The sequence below is a fragment of the Cataglyphis hispanica genome, chromosome 15 (genome assembly GCF_021464435.1).
Source record: "Cataglyphis hispanica isolate Lineage 1 chromosome 15, ULB_Chis1_1.0, whole genome shotgun sequence".
In the NCBI taxonomy this organism is placed as follows: Eukaryota; Metazoa; Arthropoda; class Insecta; order Hymenoptera; family Formicidae; genus Cataglyphis; species Cataglyphis hispanica.
In genome coordinates, this window is record NC_065968.1 from 252,642 (window position 1) to 270,153 (window position 17,512).

The window sequence follows — 17,512 nt, forward strand, 5'->3', positions numbered from 1 at the left end:
TGGGGTTCCGTTGACAGTCAGTCGGTAGTGCGGTATTCGGAGTTAGCGCGGATGAGTTCTCGCAGCCGTCGGGAATGCGATATCACGGGCACCGGTGACCCAGTGGCGCGATTATGCCTTTACGCTATCATGGGATATTTGTTGTCTTATGCGTCGGTGTTACGGTGGCTAAAGCATCGTTTCCGTCGAATGCGGGGGGCGGCGTCCGGTGCACGCTGAATAATGTTGGCTTGATGCTTTTCTTGCCGGAAATAACGCATCAATGGTCGCTCTTAGGGCTAAATCTCTGGCCGAATCGCGCGGCAAGTAAATCTGTGTCGAACGAGCTGCTTGAACAGGACGCGACTCGATTTTCCAGGGGTGAGTAACGCAAAGACGTAGAAAGTGGCGAATGTTAAATTCAATATATACATATGGCATATTGCTACACTAGATTATGCCGGTTAAGGTTATAATGTAACGTAATGTTGCGTCCAGAATATGTGTTATTAATCAAAACATTGAAAAATTTGAAAATATATTGTCAAGTCATTCCTTCAATCAAGACACATTATTCTGCTTTTAAAAAGACATGTACATGTATTATAATGATATAATCGATTATTTTTAGATTATAAGTTTGAGAAATATGATGCAATTAAATTTTCATTGAAGACCTTGAAATGTTGTCTTTTCGATGTAAATAAATACTTAGTTAAAATAGAAAAGGGAGATGTTGAATCGTAAGTAACTATTATTTTATTGAATTTTACAAAAGAGAAAGAAAGAAAGAGAATAACTCACTTATTTATTTTATATGCCTGAAATTCATTTACACAGTGACCGAAAAATAATCGCAAAAAAATGACATTACCGAGTTAGAGTCTGAGCAAACATGTGGTCTCTTCTTCGCATTTATTGATTCGTTTTGCGCAGTGTTAAACTTCTTTCCCGTTCCGGTGGAGGAGGAGTGCATGTCCGAGGACAAACGACGCCAAGGAACATGTATGAACACATATGAGTGTCGCATCAAGCGTGGAGTATCTCATGGGCCGTGTGCACTAGGATTCGGCGTGTGCTGCATATGTGAGTTCTTCCCGTCATTCTCATCATAAACCGCGCCGGTTTTACCTGTCATCAAGAGCGATATCTTCGTAAAATTCACTCTGAGCGAGAGCATCGATCTGTTCCGAAAAAGAGATAATTTGAATATCGCCTTTTTTCGATGTATCTCCGATACATTGTAGGTATCTCGAAATATATTAAATATTTTTTTTTTTATTTGTGATCTTGCTTCTCTTATCTACGACGGTTTGTATAGGCTATTTAAATATGAATGATCGTATTATTTAAGTTATCCGAAAGTACGCGCAAAAGTCTTTTGCTAGGGATGGTGCTTTTTTTAGCGTCCAAAGACGATTGCGATTTTCGGAATTGATGCCAAATCGATCAATGAGGTTTCCCGCTTCTCAATTTAACGGTATCAGGATGGCTGGGCGTAATTCCGAGACGATCTCTTAAGCGGCACACGCTCTCTTCGATAGCGTGAAAGGGAGCACTCGAAGAAAAAAGCAAAGAGGAGGAACGGTATACGAGAGATCGTACGACGAGAAAAAACTTGAAGGTCAAGTTATACAGTTATTTAATTAATGCCTTTCGGCACGATCATCGAGAATCGCGCATCGTGAGGTCCAAGGATTCCAAGGGACCCAACAGGTCTCTTCTACGTCTTGTTCATGTCCTATGTGTTTTCGAAACTCACGATCAATTCGAAAGGTTTTTATAAATTGCAAAGCATATTTTATCATTGACCTTTTTAGTTGATATTTGACTTTTCTAATTAGATGTAAAGCAGTTTTTTTTGCTTCCGATAAATTTCTTCATGAATTTCAAGATGCTTTTCTCTTATTGATCAGGCGTGATTGTATTTAACAATTTTTTTAATTTTTAACGATAAATTTCTTGAGAATTTAAAAACTTAATATTACATTTTATAAAATCCACTTGAAGTTTGTTGAAAAGTGGGCATCTTGTCGTGCATTTTTAACTCTAGAATTTAATTTGTCGCAAAATGTTTTAATTTTCAAAATATTAGACTTAATAATTTTGTAATTAACCGCTACTTCAATTCAAGAAAGGAGCGAACTTTAAATTAAAATTTATAAAGTAATGTACTATTTATGTGCATTAATGGAACATTTAATATTAGAAGATATTAGTAGTATTTTTATAACGATTTTCTTTTTCAAGTATATATTTCAGATTGTGAAATTCATATCAAAAAATAGATGGGTATTTCCGCTTTAATTTTTATGCCGCCTCTTTTTTTAAATCTTTAAGAATCTCTTAGCGCGGAAGAAGTTCTTGTACGGCTAGCCTTTTCGCGACCGTTCCATCTTCCATCTCCGTTTCATCCAATTGTTCCTTGTTGCTTTTTATCCGGTCTGCATCCATTCGCTCTTTCCGCCACGGTGCATGCTCTGTCGAAAACAGGGCCATACCGTACGTACGGATTCTTGACCGATTTCCCGAACACCACTTCCTACCAGTACCTCTGCTTCTCGATGCATCTCGCATGTCCGAGTTTTGCGATCGTGAATGCGTTTGTGAATCTCGCGATAATTTATCGATATGAAGCTCGAGGTGCAATTTGAAGACAATGTAGTACATATATTCGCTCTCACCTCGTATGTATGTGTGCTTTATGTGAATTTCCAAGAGCTCTACAACACGAGTAAAACAAATTTCTGATGCTTTCACGATCGAATATATGTGGACGTGACCTTTAGCTATAAATAAATTCTTTATAGCTTTTACGAGATTAGAACAGTGATTATGTAATGAGCGGCGAAGGACGATAGAAAAGAAAATATATATTATATTTATAGATGTAGATCTTTGTATAACTTATAACCGTATAACATTTTTTTATCTAAAATTTTTTAATTCATGGATAATATATGGATTTATGGATTATATTTTTGTACTCGAGCAAAGCTTACTTTTTCAGAATTGTAATTTGCGTCTATTTAAAATATATTTAAAAAATTTTTACGATACAAATAAGCCAAAAAATGCCAAATTTAAATTTATGGAAGAATCATAATTGTTAGAATTAAAGATAGATGATTTCGAGAGAAATATTCTGTATTCTATATATCTGATATGAGCACAAATAGAATCTTCAATATTTTGTGTGCGATACACATTGTGCTTGCGAGTGTTTCGAATCAAAAGCTAACCGTCTGTATCTCTTTCTTTTTACATTCTTTTTGTCGAATCGTTGAATGCAACGTGCGATGTTAGATGTTCATACATTTTTTATATTGTCCACACCAAGTTGCTATCTCAAGTTACGAGATGTAGGAAGTAAGATTTACATGCAAAGGCGGTAACTGCTTCTTCTTAACCGGAGCGGTGGGTTGCTATTGAATAGCATCCCGTGATTCTAAAACGGTCACTGAATACCTGAATGAGAACTCGTTATCGAAGCCGGAGGCTGCTCGCGAGAATATCGCACGATGATGCCTACGGCGAATAGTTCGCGAAAATTGGAATGTTTGGCATTCACATTTAATCCACGAGAATGTGAATTATGATCAAGAAATTTCGACAAGAATAACTAACTCTCCTCGTGTAACCATTAGTAATTACGTATCATAATTCTAGCATACTTCTAAGTTTAAGATCTTTTTTTAAAATATAGATTAATTTGCGTAAAATTAATCGCAATTTTGCAGAAATTGTTTTACGGGAAAATTATTATAATTAACGCAGTATATATATTTAATATTTTTGCAGAAAAGTCAGCATCAAACCCGGATTTTTTATTTTATATATAAAGTAATCGATATAAAATCAATCTATTTCAGAAAATTGTTTCGAAAAAAATTATTTAACGCACAGAATACACATGAGAAAAGTAAGGAAGCAGCAGCTTATAGATATTACTTAGAGAAGTTAACTCTGTTAAGAACTCAGGTGTCCGATTTCCCACTTAACTTTAGAAGGCTAATACGCCATTATATTGGTGACAATATTGGACGCGCGCCAATTTATTATTTATACATTTATACAATCCTGCATTAATCACGAATGATATCTTAACGACTTTAAAAAGATGATCGATGCGGTATTTGTCCCTTTCCACCGATGTAGAAATATACAGGCGCGCAATAAGAAATTACGAAGCGAAATCGCGTTAGAGTGATTAACGTTTAATTAAATATTTTAAAGCATACGGCACCGCAACTCTGCGTATCCCGTTAATGTGTCGGTCAATTAATGTGGTTTCAGTTACGGCAAGCTGCGACAACGAGGTACAGAATAATCTGACCTACGTGACCAGTCCTGGTTTTCCCAACCTCATCGACCGGTCTATGAACTGCACGGTGGTCGTACAGAAGATCGATACGGAGGTCAGTCAGTTGAGGATCGACTTTATCCATTTTAACATTGTAAGTTTCAGGGATATGTCTTATTGTTATCCACCGATATAAAATTCGCTTAGGCTAATGGCACACGTCGATTCCCCTGAATGTCGCTTAATATGCAATCTAATATTCCGCAAGTGTCCAAGACAATGTCGATGCTAACACGAAGCATGTAAATGAAACACTTTTCTCCTAGGGATTGCGACAATGCTTATTTGTTATCGGGAAATCGATATTTAGTTGTATTTCTATAAAAGGTTCGATTTTTTTCATTTTATTAAAATATTATATTTTATTTATTAAATTTATTTTATCTAAATATATTAGTGTTTAGTATAGTCCCAAAATCACTAGATATCCATAATAGATTCTCTGATTCATTTTTTGGAATCTATTTTTTTTAACGAAAATATCGAGGGATATAATTATTTTTGCTAATTTTCAATTTGTTTCTTATAACAAGGTCTCAAATTAAAATTCTATTAAAGTAAATTTTATTTAAAATTAATTGAAAGAAAATGTACACTGTAAAAAAATTATACAATAAATAATGGAAATTTTATATTTTTCTCTATTATTATATATTAGCTCTCCTTTTTCAATCACTTAGAACTTAGAAAATTATTGACGCCTCGATATTTTTGTTAATGAAAAATCATCTCCAAAATCGTCTCCTTGTAATCTACTATTAAAAGGGCATCCGGCTTTAGAACACTGTATACATAATCTTGTAAATAAGTCAGAGAAAGAGATAAAGAGAAATTGAAAACAAATTTCAGGGTCAACCGAATGCAATGACTGGTGTATGTGACGGGGATGTTATGGTGATTAATAATAGCAGGACATCTTTCGAACTGTGCGGATGGAATAGTGGACAACATGGTGAGAAACTTTATCGCTTCATAGCCTTTGTAATCTATAGCTTTTTCTTTGCAATAGAATCCATCGTTCGCGTTCACGATATTTCTCGAGCGATTTAAGGAAGTAATTTAATATAATAAATATAAAAATTATTAATAAAATATATTTTATATTTCACTAATTCAAATATTTAATATTTTCTGTTTGATTGAAATAACTAATTTCTTTGCAGTATTTAAATAAATAATTTTTTTAAATCAAAAAGAATTTTTTTGGATTTAGTCTATTTTTTTAGTGTATATATACATATACACATATATTTTTAATAGTGTATGTGGACGCGAGCGAAGGCAACAAACCAATCACTTTAAACTTCCGGCTGCCAAGCGGCCTGCAATCACGAATGTGGGAGATGCGCGTGGTGCAATTGGGTTTTGAGCAACGGGCGCCAGTCGGGTGTCTTCAATATTTTCGCTCGCCGAATGGCACGTTGAGGACGTTCAATTATCTGCCGAACGGCCGATATCTCGCCGGACACGATTACTTATTGTGCGTGCGTCAGGAGAGAGACATGTGCGGTATTGCTTATCAGCCGTGCACGCCAGACTCTTTTAGGATAGGACCTGACCAGTCCAACACGACGAACGTCCTTGCGGCTCCCGCTACGGCGAGCAATGGAAACGCCTCCGCCTCCGCTATCGTCGATCTCAACAACGTCGCGAATAATTCCGTTGCGGATGTCGTCGAAGGCTCGGGTGCGGGATCGCCCGAGCAACAGGAGATGGTCCTTACCACCGGCACGAATTTGGCATCTCCGATCGGGAGACGGTGCAAGGATAGAATACTTATCCCCTGTGATTTCGAGGAATTTATCACGGTATGTTGCACGTTTAATTTCATTCAATCATTCGTCGCGAGTGATCAGTAACACAACTAGTTTCCTTTCTTTTTTTTGTATCCCTAGCATAACTATTAAAAAAGGAATTTGATTAAATTGAATTAAAAATTTTAATTAAATCAAATTAAGCCAGAAGATATTATTAATATATAATGCAAAATATAAAACGCGCAAGAATATCAGAGTTGACAAGAAAAGTCTAGTGAATGGAACTTTTTTTCTGTCCCTTTATCCAATGGAATAAACTGACAAAAACTTAAAAAAAACTAATATGTAAGATTATAATATACATTTATATAATGTTATGCAAAAAAAACTTTTTTGCTTTAATTAATAAATCATATTAATTATTATAGTTTATAAAAAAATGAAATTAGTATAATATTGAAGTCTTTTTATATTCAAAAGAAGATTTTTTATTTATTTTAATATTTTTAATGGAAAAGACCAGTTTTTTTATAGTTTTCTTCGAAAAATATCGAAAAATATATTTTGCCACTGGCATGGATTTTATCTAAAAAATATGAAATTTTTTTATCAATTCTTCTCAATATAAATATCAATTTGAGCGAAAGAACTTCAATCATCTTCGAAAACTTTCGAATTTGATAAAATAAAATATTCGAATAGGAACTAGCTAGTTTTCGAAAGACTCGTTTATTAGATCTCAGCGGAAAACGTGTGTCTGTTTTAGCCGGGAAACAATGTAGCGGGTATCTGCAATCTGGAACGTTGCGGCAATTCGCTGTGCAGACGAGATGAACTCGACGCGGAGAGTAACTGTCGGGTAGAGACCTGGACTACACCCTTCCGGATAAGGGTGGCTTTCGGTAGCAACGCGGACGGCGCATTGGTGGACAATGCCGGCATGTGTCTTACCTATCAGCAGTTAGCTTGCGTAGCTTAAGAGATCGCTTTATAATTAATTTCCACTCTCTCACACACAATTTGTATAAGCGTGTGCGCGAAGGCAATATCGCTCTCGAATGAGAGAGAGAGACAATATTGACTTTGTACTGCTCATAAATTGTTTTCATCGTTTTGCGCGCGATATTATTTCTACGACATAAATATCGGAAAGAGATCTTGGATCGTAATAAAGGAGATTTCATCTTCTCATCCATTTGGTTTATATAAGTCTCAATGGACATAGGAGGGAGACTGAGGGAGGTAATTATGTATATAGAATCAATACACCATACAAGAAATCAAAGAGTCAAATAGTTTTTATTTACAAATGAACTAGCTTAAATCGCGTAAACGCAGCGCACAACTCTCGATATAGTGTGATAGATATATAATTATATTTAATTCGCCTTTTGTGTCCCGCTTCTTTTTTTTCTGGTTCGATTACACTACGATCATCATCGGCCGCGATACGCAACGTTTATGTGTGTGTGTGTGTGTGTGTTAGTCACGAGACATTGAATCTATCCGTCCAAACTATTCGAACGTGAGATTTAGCTCATCTGTAACATATAATATGTAAGGGGTGGCTGCGTTTCTTCGCCGCGGAAAGTGCCGACGATGATCGCCGCAACCGTTAGCGATAACGATATATAATGACGTTACAAGAATAAATTATAATGTCGTCAATATACGATAATATCGACGATGGCAACATCACTTCGAATCGCTCTCCCAGAAGAAACACGCTCAACCGTCATCCTCGCCTCGGAAGAAGGCCGAGATCGCGTTGCAGCCTTGCCTCTTGCATGAAGCTACTTCACATTATGTATATCTATAAGTGTCGCGTGTATAATAATAACGATAATGATAGTAATAATAAAATTAGCATATAATAACATAACGGAGACATAACTTTCGACGACGGTGAATCTAAACTGTTCATTCGTCGACGAGACACGTCGCTTTCGTACAATTCGAAATCATATCGCTTTATCTACCTATCGAAAGTCAAAAAGATTGTTGAGTAGCGTTAAAGAGAGGGCGGTGAAACGCGAAGGTGAATCCCGTATACAGTGATTGCGCATGTACTTTATGGTCATTTGGTGCGAAAGGGTGGGAGGAGGGAAAGGGAAGGGATGAGGAGGGAGCATATGTTTTTTTTTCTTTTTTTTCTTTTTAATCTGCTCTAATACTCTACCGATACAACTGTGGACGTTCGCGGGGCGTTTAATCCGCGAGAGAAGTATCGAGGCCGTATATATTGGATATAAATCCCATATGTGTAAAAATTATTTTGAATATAATACATATATATTTATATAATTACGCGAAGAACGATTTATTTATTTATTTATTTATTTCTTAATAGGGGAAACATGTTGATTATTTCTGTTACGGCCGTTACGTTGTGCCGTCGTCTGTGAATCTCGAGGACGAGAGAATTGAAAAAAGGAACCGTCGAAGAGATCGTACATCTTCGTTTCGATTAAGCACCCCGCCGCGTCCGATTGAGCTACGTGTTCCCGAAAAAAAATCTGTCGGACGTTCGTCGTTGTATTTACATCGTCGAGCGATACAACGGAGTACTGTACAATTCGTGATGATCGATGATGAGTGCAGACGATGCGGGAGATTCAAGTATAAACGAATATTATATCCAGGAATGTAGCCACCAGAGAAACTCTGCGACACGAAAGATTCGAGATCCGAGGCAAGTCTCTGTATGAGAATTCGAATGTTTAGCGATATCTCTCTCTCCGCACGTACATGAGTTTTCTGCGTATTCAAAATATTTGTTCACGCAACAAAAAGTTTCTAGATTTTTTTCTGGATAGAAAAATTATCGAATATAAATCTCCGAGCATTTGTCGATATGTTTTAATTATTTCGGATTAACGCTCGCCATCCAAACTGCATAGAGAGAGAATTCGGCTCGCACATTTTGCACCTGCATCATCTGCGCACATCTTGTTAATATTAATTATTAATTAAATTCTACGTATTATATAGAAAACTTGGTATTAGAAAATCACTGGACTCTTTTTCCATCTTTGATCTGGATAGTGGACGACAGCAGAACCAACGGAAAACGCTTCGGAAAGGCGACGAGAGCCACAGTCGATTAGGATCGCCAGATTCTTCGGGTCCTTTAAATCGATTTTCAAACATTTGCGGGAGATCTCGCGCATCTTTTAAATCAAATTTAAACCGGCATGGAAATGTACGATATTAACAGCAATAACAAAACGTATATTCGAAATAAAGTTGACGTTTTTGTGACAAAGCAAATAAGTGCGATCGATATTTATTATGTTTTTTTGGTTAAAAAAAATATGTTAGTTAAAATTTTTGTTTTAAATATTTAACATAATTTGGCAATCCCCAGGAGTCTGGTCAATGTAAAGCAAAAGGAGTGAACGCGTACAAATTATGCTAATAATCTTTATGCTGTGGCCATCACGAAAAGAGTTAGATACCAGAAAATATTCGCTACCGCAATTAGTAGACAACACTGGTGGGGGAGGGGGTCCAACCACGTGTGCGCGCACACATGTCTGTACACACTCGCTCTTTTTTCCCTTAAATACTGTTGTGCGTGTGCGTGCTCATTGTATGCCGCCGATATGCATCGTTATTTTTTTTCCTTTAATCTCTCTCCTTCCCCTTTCGCCTCTCCATTTCTCGTGGTTTTAACGGGTCATTTGAGACGCGGGGGAGAAAAACTTTAGATATCGATGACTGTATCGCGCGTAAAGTAAAACGCCACTTGCATCACTCTACTCCGCTTCAAGTGCCACATTTGACCTAGCCCCGAACTTAAGAACTCTTGGATGAAATAAAGATCGCTTTAGGATCGAACAACAATGTATCTTTATATCCTTAGAAAATTCGGCGTTCACACACACACACACACACAAATAGCCACATCGGTCGATTTACAAACGTATTGGGATTTATTTAAGACGAAAAGATTATACTACGACGAGAGAGCCGAAAATATCAGAGATTCAGTTGTGCATTACAATATCACTTGGAAAGATTGTTCTCTTGTAGCGTAGATGCATTTCGCCTTTTAATTAACGCGATTGGTTTTTCTATTCGGGAGGAAAGGAAGGGCATTTTCGAGTCTCTGCGGCATCGATCCTCCTGACGCGAGGCTTTCTCTCTTCTTTCTTATTTCGAATCAACAGTGTTGAATATTGCAACATTCATGCATTGCAGCATTCCGCGAAATGTATTATATGTATGTGTGGATGCGCGCGTGTGAATATACAATACTTGTACGACACGCGATATAGTCTAGTCAGGGTCGAATTATTATGGCTGACTTCCATTTACAGGGCTGCATGACGATTAACGATCGTGTAATACCCGTCCTGTTATTGCTACATGCAGGAAATTGCGAGCGATAGAAATTTCTTTCATTTAAACGATACATATATGTACCTATTCGCGCCCGTTTCAATTTGATACGCGATCTGCGATCTGCGGCTTTTAAAGTATATTTGAATAGAATATATTCTACACTCTATTATATAGCATTAATTTAAATATTTAAAAAATTTTTATTTTCAATTTTCAGTGGGAATTTTCCCTTAATTTTTTAATAAAGGATATGTATATTTTCTAAATTAAAATGATGGGCTGGGATGAACGGATTAATTTTTCTGCATTATCTGTCTCCAGTGTTGTTCAACTTAGCAATCGCGCAGACAGTACGGCACAGACATTATCGTATAAAGTCTCCCTAATGACAATTCGGGGTAAGGAGAACGTAACAGAGAGTCGATGCACAACCCTGGATATGGAAATTCAGTCTTTATAAGGCACAAAGAATCTGAGCGATTGTGAACGGCGAGCAAACTCAAGCAGCGATAGCAGCACTTTTAAATGAGGGCGAATGTTGAAAACGGTCTTCCAGCATAAATTATTCATACACCTTATTATCAGGCATTAGACCGAAGGGGGATAACATAGGTATTCGACTTGGTGGAAAGTGTAACGCGCTATCTCCGAAACAATTTGAAATATCAAGAAATTTTTTTATGTTTTATGTGTGTGTGTGTGTGTCGTGTGCGTATCTCTTGTACAACGATCAACAAATTGAAAATTTAAATATCAAAAGATCCGATATAAAACATAATTAAATACTATTAAAAATTGGAGATTATTTGTTTGCTTTCGATATACTGATATTATTCGTAATGAATCTAAAATTATAAAATTGATAATGTCAGAGCGAGAATATATAAGTGAAATAATCGGAGAAAAATATTATTTATGAATGGAAAATATATTAAATATAAACACAATCGAAATAGTGTAGAAAGGATTTATTGAATATTTTTTTATTCTATTTTCCACGCAAACTGACACGTGTTTCTGTTGAAGAAAGCAAATCTTTTCGCGTGGGTGTTTCAAACAGGATTTAGAGTTCATAGTTTAATTAATTGTGTGTGTCAGCTTCATCTCTCCGCACAACTATTTAAATGCTAATTTGCTCCCAACTTTTCACATTAGCCTGATTTTCATAAGAGAGAGATTTATTAATCATTTATATTTATAATATCTCCATTGTTATATAATAATTTAAATAATTTTCATTCATCCGTCTAAAGATACTTTTTAATGTAATATTAACGTATATTACGTTTTGTATACGATTTTTACATGAAAGCAATTATGTCGTTTTGCGCAATGGGGACATTTATAACATCGTTTGAGATCAATTTCTTTTTTCAACGGCATAGCAATCATTTTTTTTATCTCGCTTTATTATCAAGCTATTGCCATAAGCAGATTTAACATATATATGGCTTAGGAAAAATTATATGCAAATGTGGGCAGTAATTTTATTTATTGTAAAATGAGAGAGAGAGACACGCGTAAAACATTTTGCGCGTGCAAATTGTTAAAAATTTCAAGATAATATCTTATTGCTAACGTCATTATTGCAGAGATGCGTATTTTAAGATTTTATGAAGCTGTGAAATTTTTTTCGAAATCAAAATGGGAAACGACAATTCATGAGAAATATCAGGTACTCGGTGTATAAAGTTGGAGTTTTAATTACAGAATAAACACATATACGTATAAAAGTAACAGATTGTGCGTAATAAATAATATCAAGGCTGTAACGTGATAGCCGATATATAATTGCTATATAATTATAATATTCTACGAGTGGAGTGAAACGCGCGATTGCGTTTTCCTTTGCAAATTAAAACCTGATGAATTTGCACGGGTGTGCGCGGGAAAGATGATATTAATCCAACGATTGAAATTTCTTAGTAGGCTTAAGATATTTTTTTACAGTCTCATTAACGCCGGTAATGAATGCGATCAATTTCTCTCGTCGGTGAGAACCGAATCGAATAAAAAAACAAGACAGACGATACGTGTATTCGGATTCGTGACTTGTCAAAGATGCGATGGAGAAATTTTGTGGGAAAAGAACGCGATTGTCTCCCTCGATATCGAATGGAAACGCGTAATGCGATTACATATACGTGCGTAATACGATTAATTTTGTCGAAGAAACGACGATTGTCTACGAGGTGAAACGCCGACTGTATATGTATATTTACGAGATCCGTATACACACACACATTCTCTCTCTTTCTCTCTCTCTCTCTTTCTCTCTCGATCGCACATATGCCTACGTGATATGCTTTTGTCATTCCTCTCTCTGCGCTCTATTCTTCCTCTCCCCTTTCCATTCCCGCTCCTCTCTCAGGCGCAAAAAATATACATACACATATACATGACGCAGAAGAAGATATCCTCTCTACGCGAGCGCGCAGTGACTCTTTCGCATGTGTGAGCGAACGGAAGAACGGCCGTTGAGACTATTCTTTTTCCCATTGATATTATACATATGATGTTCTGAATATTAGGAGGGCATAGAGGAGCTCGTGTGGATTGGTCCCGGCGATATTCACGGTGCGCGAAAAGTGATACAGGCCCTCACGCGTCCTCACCGCATTTAAGAGCGGTCGTCCGAAAAGAAGGTACGTAGGGAGAGATTAGAATAAGGATTTTCCACAATTTTCACCGCTCATTTAGCGATGATGAATGTGGCCGCGCGATTCTCTCTCCGAATTTCGTTCGTCTAATCTAAAGATCGACTTAAAGATCGTGTAACAATGTCGAAAGAATAGAGGGAAAGCGTCCACGTTTATCGCTAATTACACTGTAAATATTTTTCTACAAGTAGACACATTTTTATCTGAATTTTCAGATCTGCATTGTCTGAAAAAAATTTCAGACAATTTGTCTTAATCATCAGAGTCATTTTTCTGAAAGTTCAGAAGAATTTATCTGAAAATTGAAACGTGTCTAAAAATAGTTTGCTTGAAAAAACGCTGCAGACATTTTAGTCAATTTTTTTTTTTTACAGTGTAGGCGGTGAGAATCAGGCAAAATGCATGCGGGGAAAATAACAATCGTACGATCGTGAAAATGTACGACGAGCAGAAGTGTCTATCGATAACCTTGCTACAAAACACGTGCTGCAATGCGGAGATGCAATCTCCACTGTCGTTTATTCGTTCAATCCGATTACGCGAGTTTCGTGGGAAAAAAAAAAAATGGCGCTAACGATGGAAATAATACAATTGCGCGATAGATATATATATATATATATAGATTACAGACGATGCGCTTGCGGAAGCTAGGAACGCGGGGCTTTCTTTGTAATGAGTAATCGATTTTCTTTTTTCTTTAATCGAAAATACATGATGTATAGACCGTTTAGCGATGATATCGACGATGCGAAAATATATAGCGTCGACGTAATGAAGTTTACGTTCTCGGATTTCTACTGCGCGCGCGTATCCCTTTCGCCGCGAGTGTATATTATCTCAGAGATCTCTCATCATTTTATCTTAAATTTAGAAACCACGCGGCTGATGCGCGATGTTCACGTGAATCCAAACATGATGATGGTCTGATGGACGGTATAAGACATTTCGGCTGCACTTTCTTGTGGGATATTTCCGTTTGCCTATTAATCACCAATTACTCGGAAATTAAAGACAACATTTTAAAAAGTAGAGAACAAATATTGAAGACATTCTTGCATCTCTATATAAAAATGTAATATCTGTAACTATAGTATTCGATAAATATTCAAAATTATCTAGTGCGATTCGACGCTAAGAAACAGACGAAAAAAGAGAGATTATGATTATGTTTGTAATAAATGCATACATAAGAAGAAAATATAAAGGGGAGAGAAAAATAAATTATAAAAATATAAAATATATTCTCTCGTCTAGAGCGTGGAAATTGTAAATTTATATATCATGTGGCGTATTTATATATACATGTGTGTATATATATATATATATATATATATATATATATATATATATATCTTTCAGAAAGTGCAAAAGGAAAAATCTAGATAAAATTTTTCTCGGAAAGATCGACGATATATTAGTACCAATATACATCGATTCGTTTATCCGCTACCAAAAAATGAAATTACTTATATTATTTATTTTACAAATATGAAAACAACTATCAAATCATGAAGCGAAGGAAGGAGGAAAATTTTCTATTTACTACACGAGTTTTTCTTGATTCTCTCTTTCTCTCTGTCTCTCTCTCTCTCTCTCTCTCTCTCTCTCTCTCTCTTTCTCTCCCTCTCTTTCTCTCTGTTTACATACACAGTTTAGCCTATTATTTAGTTCGATAAATGACTCGTGCTATAACCGTCGAGAGACTCTCTCGCATTCGCTTTTATCTTCTTTTTTCTTTCGTCCCGATAGCATATATTTAATATTATTTGGCATCTAGAATTAACGAGGAAGAGATACGTAAAGTACAAAATGCCTTTGCGAGCAGCCCTCCCGGTGATTACACCTGTCGCGCGTGCGGACAGAGCGATTCCGAGAGCGGTAGAGCCCGCTCGTTTTCCCTTCTCGATTAATTCTACACGTTCCCAGATAAACAATAGATATATACTCTTTGCGGTCTGACGATAGCCGCTGCGCGGGACTTTTACCGGCCTTTTTATTTTCCGGTCGGAGCTCAGCCGCTGCGCTCGCCACGGCAGTGTTTATTTTGCCTAGCCGTTTGTAAAATTGTGGGCAACAAGAAGCCGCAAGTCTTCGGCGATGCAACGAGATATTAAATTAATTTTCCCACCCCCTTCCCTTACTTCATTTTCCTTCTCGCTCTCTTTCTCTCTTTCCAAAGCGCGTTCCTCAATGATAAAATGTTTTTTTTTTTACGGATCTTACGGGAGGGAGGGGACAATCTTTGATTAGGGGTACACGCCGCGCCGTTCGCTCCGAAATTAATTCTGACCAGTGAGCGATAGCCGTCTGTGAGCGTGGTACGATCGCAAAATGGTTAATCCAAACCTCCGGCTCTCTTGGTCCCGTTGGTTCGTAGGTTACAATTCCTCCGGTCTTCCTCTGCAACCCACCATACGAAGAAAAAAAGAAAAAGAGACACTAAAGATTGGTCGGTTCGGTCGACGCTTGAGATTCGTACAAAAATTGCGAACTCTGTCTAAATCTTTATCATACTTCAATGCAACGCATTTTTTTTCTGAGACTCGAATAAATGGCACCGATAACCATGCTAAATATTCATTTTCTGCAAGTGCATATTGTTTTAAAAGATGAAGAGAAATATGGAAACGCTAAGTAGCACACATTAGAGAGGTGAAACCGATACGAGTATCTGAATCTCGCGTTTCACTTCATAGTCGGTTGTACTATATGCATTTAATATGTCAAACGCGCACATATGCACTTTCTGCAACGTTTTACTTTACGTCTCGCGCACGACATAAGCATTAACACGCGAAGTTTGAATTTGTAAAGAATATACGAAAGATTATTTAGATAGAGAGAATGAAAACTCGTATGTAAGTGATTGTATAATTAGGATTTTGCAAAATTGCGATTTACGTTATCTTTAATCACGAGATTGACCTGTTGTTTGTTTTCTTCACCTCGCGTTTTTCGCAATTCCGTCTATTAACAATAATGATTAAACAATTGCTATAAATATCAATACGGTCAGTAAGATATCACCTTTATGCGCTTAAATAACTTTTAGATAAGTCATCAAAAAGTCCAAGTAAAATGTATCGCGTAATGATTTCCCGTGAATAAGCAAAAGATATAAAGAGCACGCAATATAAACGAATGCGATAATGGCGACATATAAAAAAATCTATATCTCGAATTCAATTGGACTTAGTTTTTGTATCGGATTATAGCGCGAGTGCCAATTACACCGTCTTCATCTTTCATAATATAATTCTCATTACGTAGCGGATAGATTAAGAAGAGATAAACGAGAGTCGAGCTCGCGAGATTTGTGCGGGATAGAATATTTCGTTTTTCCTTTTAATCGAGCTCGTTCGAGTTACCTGTTTTCGTGGCGAACGGATCCTTGGGATGATTGGTCTTAATGGCGTTCATTCGGCGATTCTGCGGTCCCTGGCCGGCACCGGGGCATCCGACGCCGGGCGTCTGGCCCATGCCGTGGGGCCCAGTGGCGACCGTGCCCCCGGCGGACTGCGACAATTGCTGACCGCAGCCAGGGGGTCCGACGGCCCCGGGTCCGCCGGCCAAACTGGGCGGTGCACCTGGTGCCCTCACACGTGGCTGCTCGACGGGCAATACGCGGCGCCTCTTCTTGGGTAACTTGGCTCGCGCCTGCGTGTGACTGTAATACATCGCAAAGTTGCTAACGATCACGGGCACCGGCAGGGCGATCGTGAGGACACCGGCCAGCGCGCAGAGCGCGCCGACAAACATTCCGATGTACGTTTTCGGCACCATGTCCCCGTAACCGACGGTCGTCATCGTCACCAGGGCCCACCACAGACCGAGCGGTATGCTCTTGAAGTCGTTCTTGGGATTGTACTGAGTGCGCTCCGCGTAGTACACGAGACTGGCGAAGATGACGATGCCGAGAACGAGGAAGAATACCAGAAGCGTGAGCTCCTTGGCTGAAGCGCGAAAGGTCTGTATCAGGATTTTGAGGCCCGACGAGTGACGCGTGAGTTTGAACAGCCTCATTATTCGTATGATGCTCAAGAACTCGAGGATGTCGGCGTTCTCCAGATGGGCGGCGAATCGCTGCAGCGCGAGGTCGACGTAGAAGCTCAGAGTGGCGACCATGTCGATGAGATTCACCGAACTCTTGATGAAGTCGCAGCGATTCGGGCTCGCGGTGATACGTATCAAGAACTCCAGGGTGAACCAGGCGTTACAGATGCATTCGATGTAGAAGAAGACATCGTGGGCGTTGGTGCGAGTCTTGTCCAACACCCAGGACGTTTTGTTGTCAATCTTTACCGAACGGTTCAAGATCATCGGCACTCGCATGTCCGGATGGGTCTTGAGGCAAAACGAGAGTATTGAAACGCAAATGAAGAAAACGGAGACTATGCTGATTATCT

At 37.8% G+C, this 17,512-nt stretch overlaps 2 protein-coding genes across 4 annotated transcripts in view; one reads left to right on the plus strand and one right to left on the minus strand.

The window, feature by feature from the left end:
• The window catches only part of LOC126855237 (uncharacterized), a 26,288-nt gene continuing 8,776 nt past the window's right edge, over positions 1-17,512 (plus strand). Inside the window, exons 1-6 of one of the 2 annotated variants that reach the window (XR_007688206.1) lie at positions 1-360; positions 916-1,065; positions 4,276-4,436; positions 5,192-5,294; positions 5,603-6,150; positions 6,866-13,091. Coding sequence is in view for 1 of the 2 variants with exons in the window: in XM_050602700.1 (XP_050458657.1) it covers positions 114-360; positions 916-1,065; positions 4,276-4,436; positions 5,192-5,294; positions 5,603-6,150; positions 6,866-7,078 (1,422 nt within the window). In the remaining variant the exon portion in view is untranslated. Of the gene's footprint in view, positions 361-915; positions 1,066-4,275; positions 4,437-5,191; positions 5,295-5,602; positions 6,151-6,865; positions 14,342-17,512 lie in introns of those variants that run through there. The other variant, XM_050602700.1, reaches the window with a different exon arrangement.
• LOC126855234 (potassium voltage-gated channel protein Shaw-like) overlaps positions 14,465-17,512 on the minus strand; it is an 8,525-nt gene continuing 5,477 nt past the window's right edge. For both annotated transcript variants that reach the window (XM_050602697.1, XM_050602696.1), the window contains exons 4-5: positions 16,475-17,510; positions 14,465-15,506 (exon numbers count right to left, since the gene is read on the minus strand). In XM_050602697.1, the coding sequence (XP_050458654.1) occupies positions 15,442-15,506; positions 16,475-17,510 (1,101 nt within the window). In that variant the 3' untranslated portion in view covers positions 14,465-15,441. The remainder of the gene's footprint in view (positions 15,507-16,474; positions 17,511-17,512) is intronic.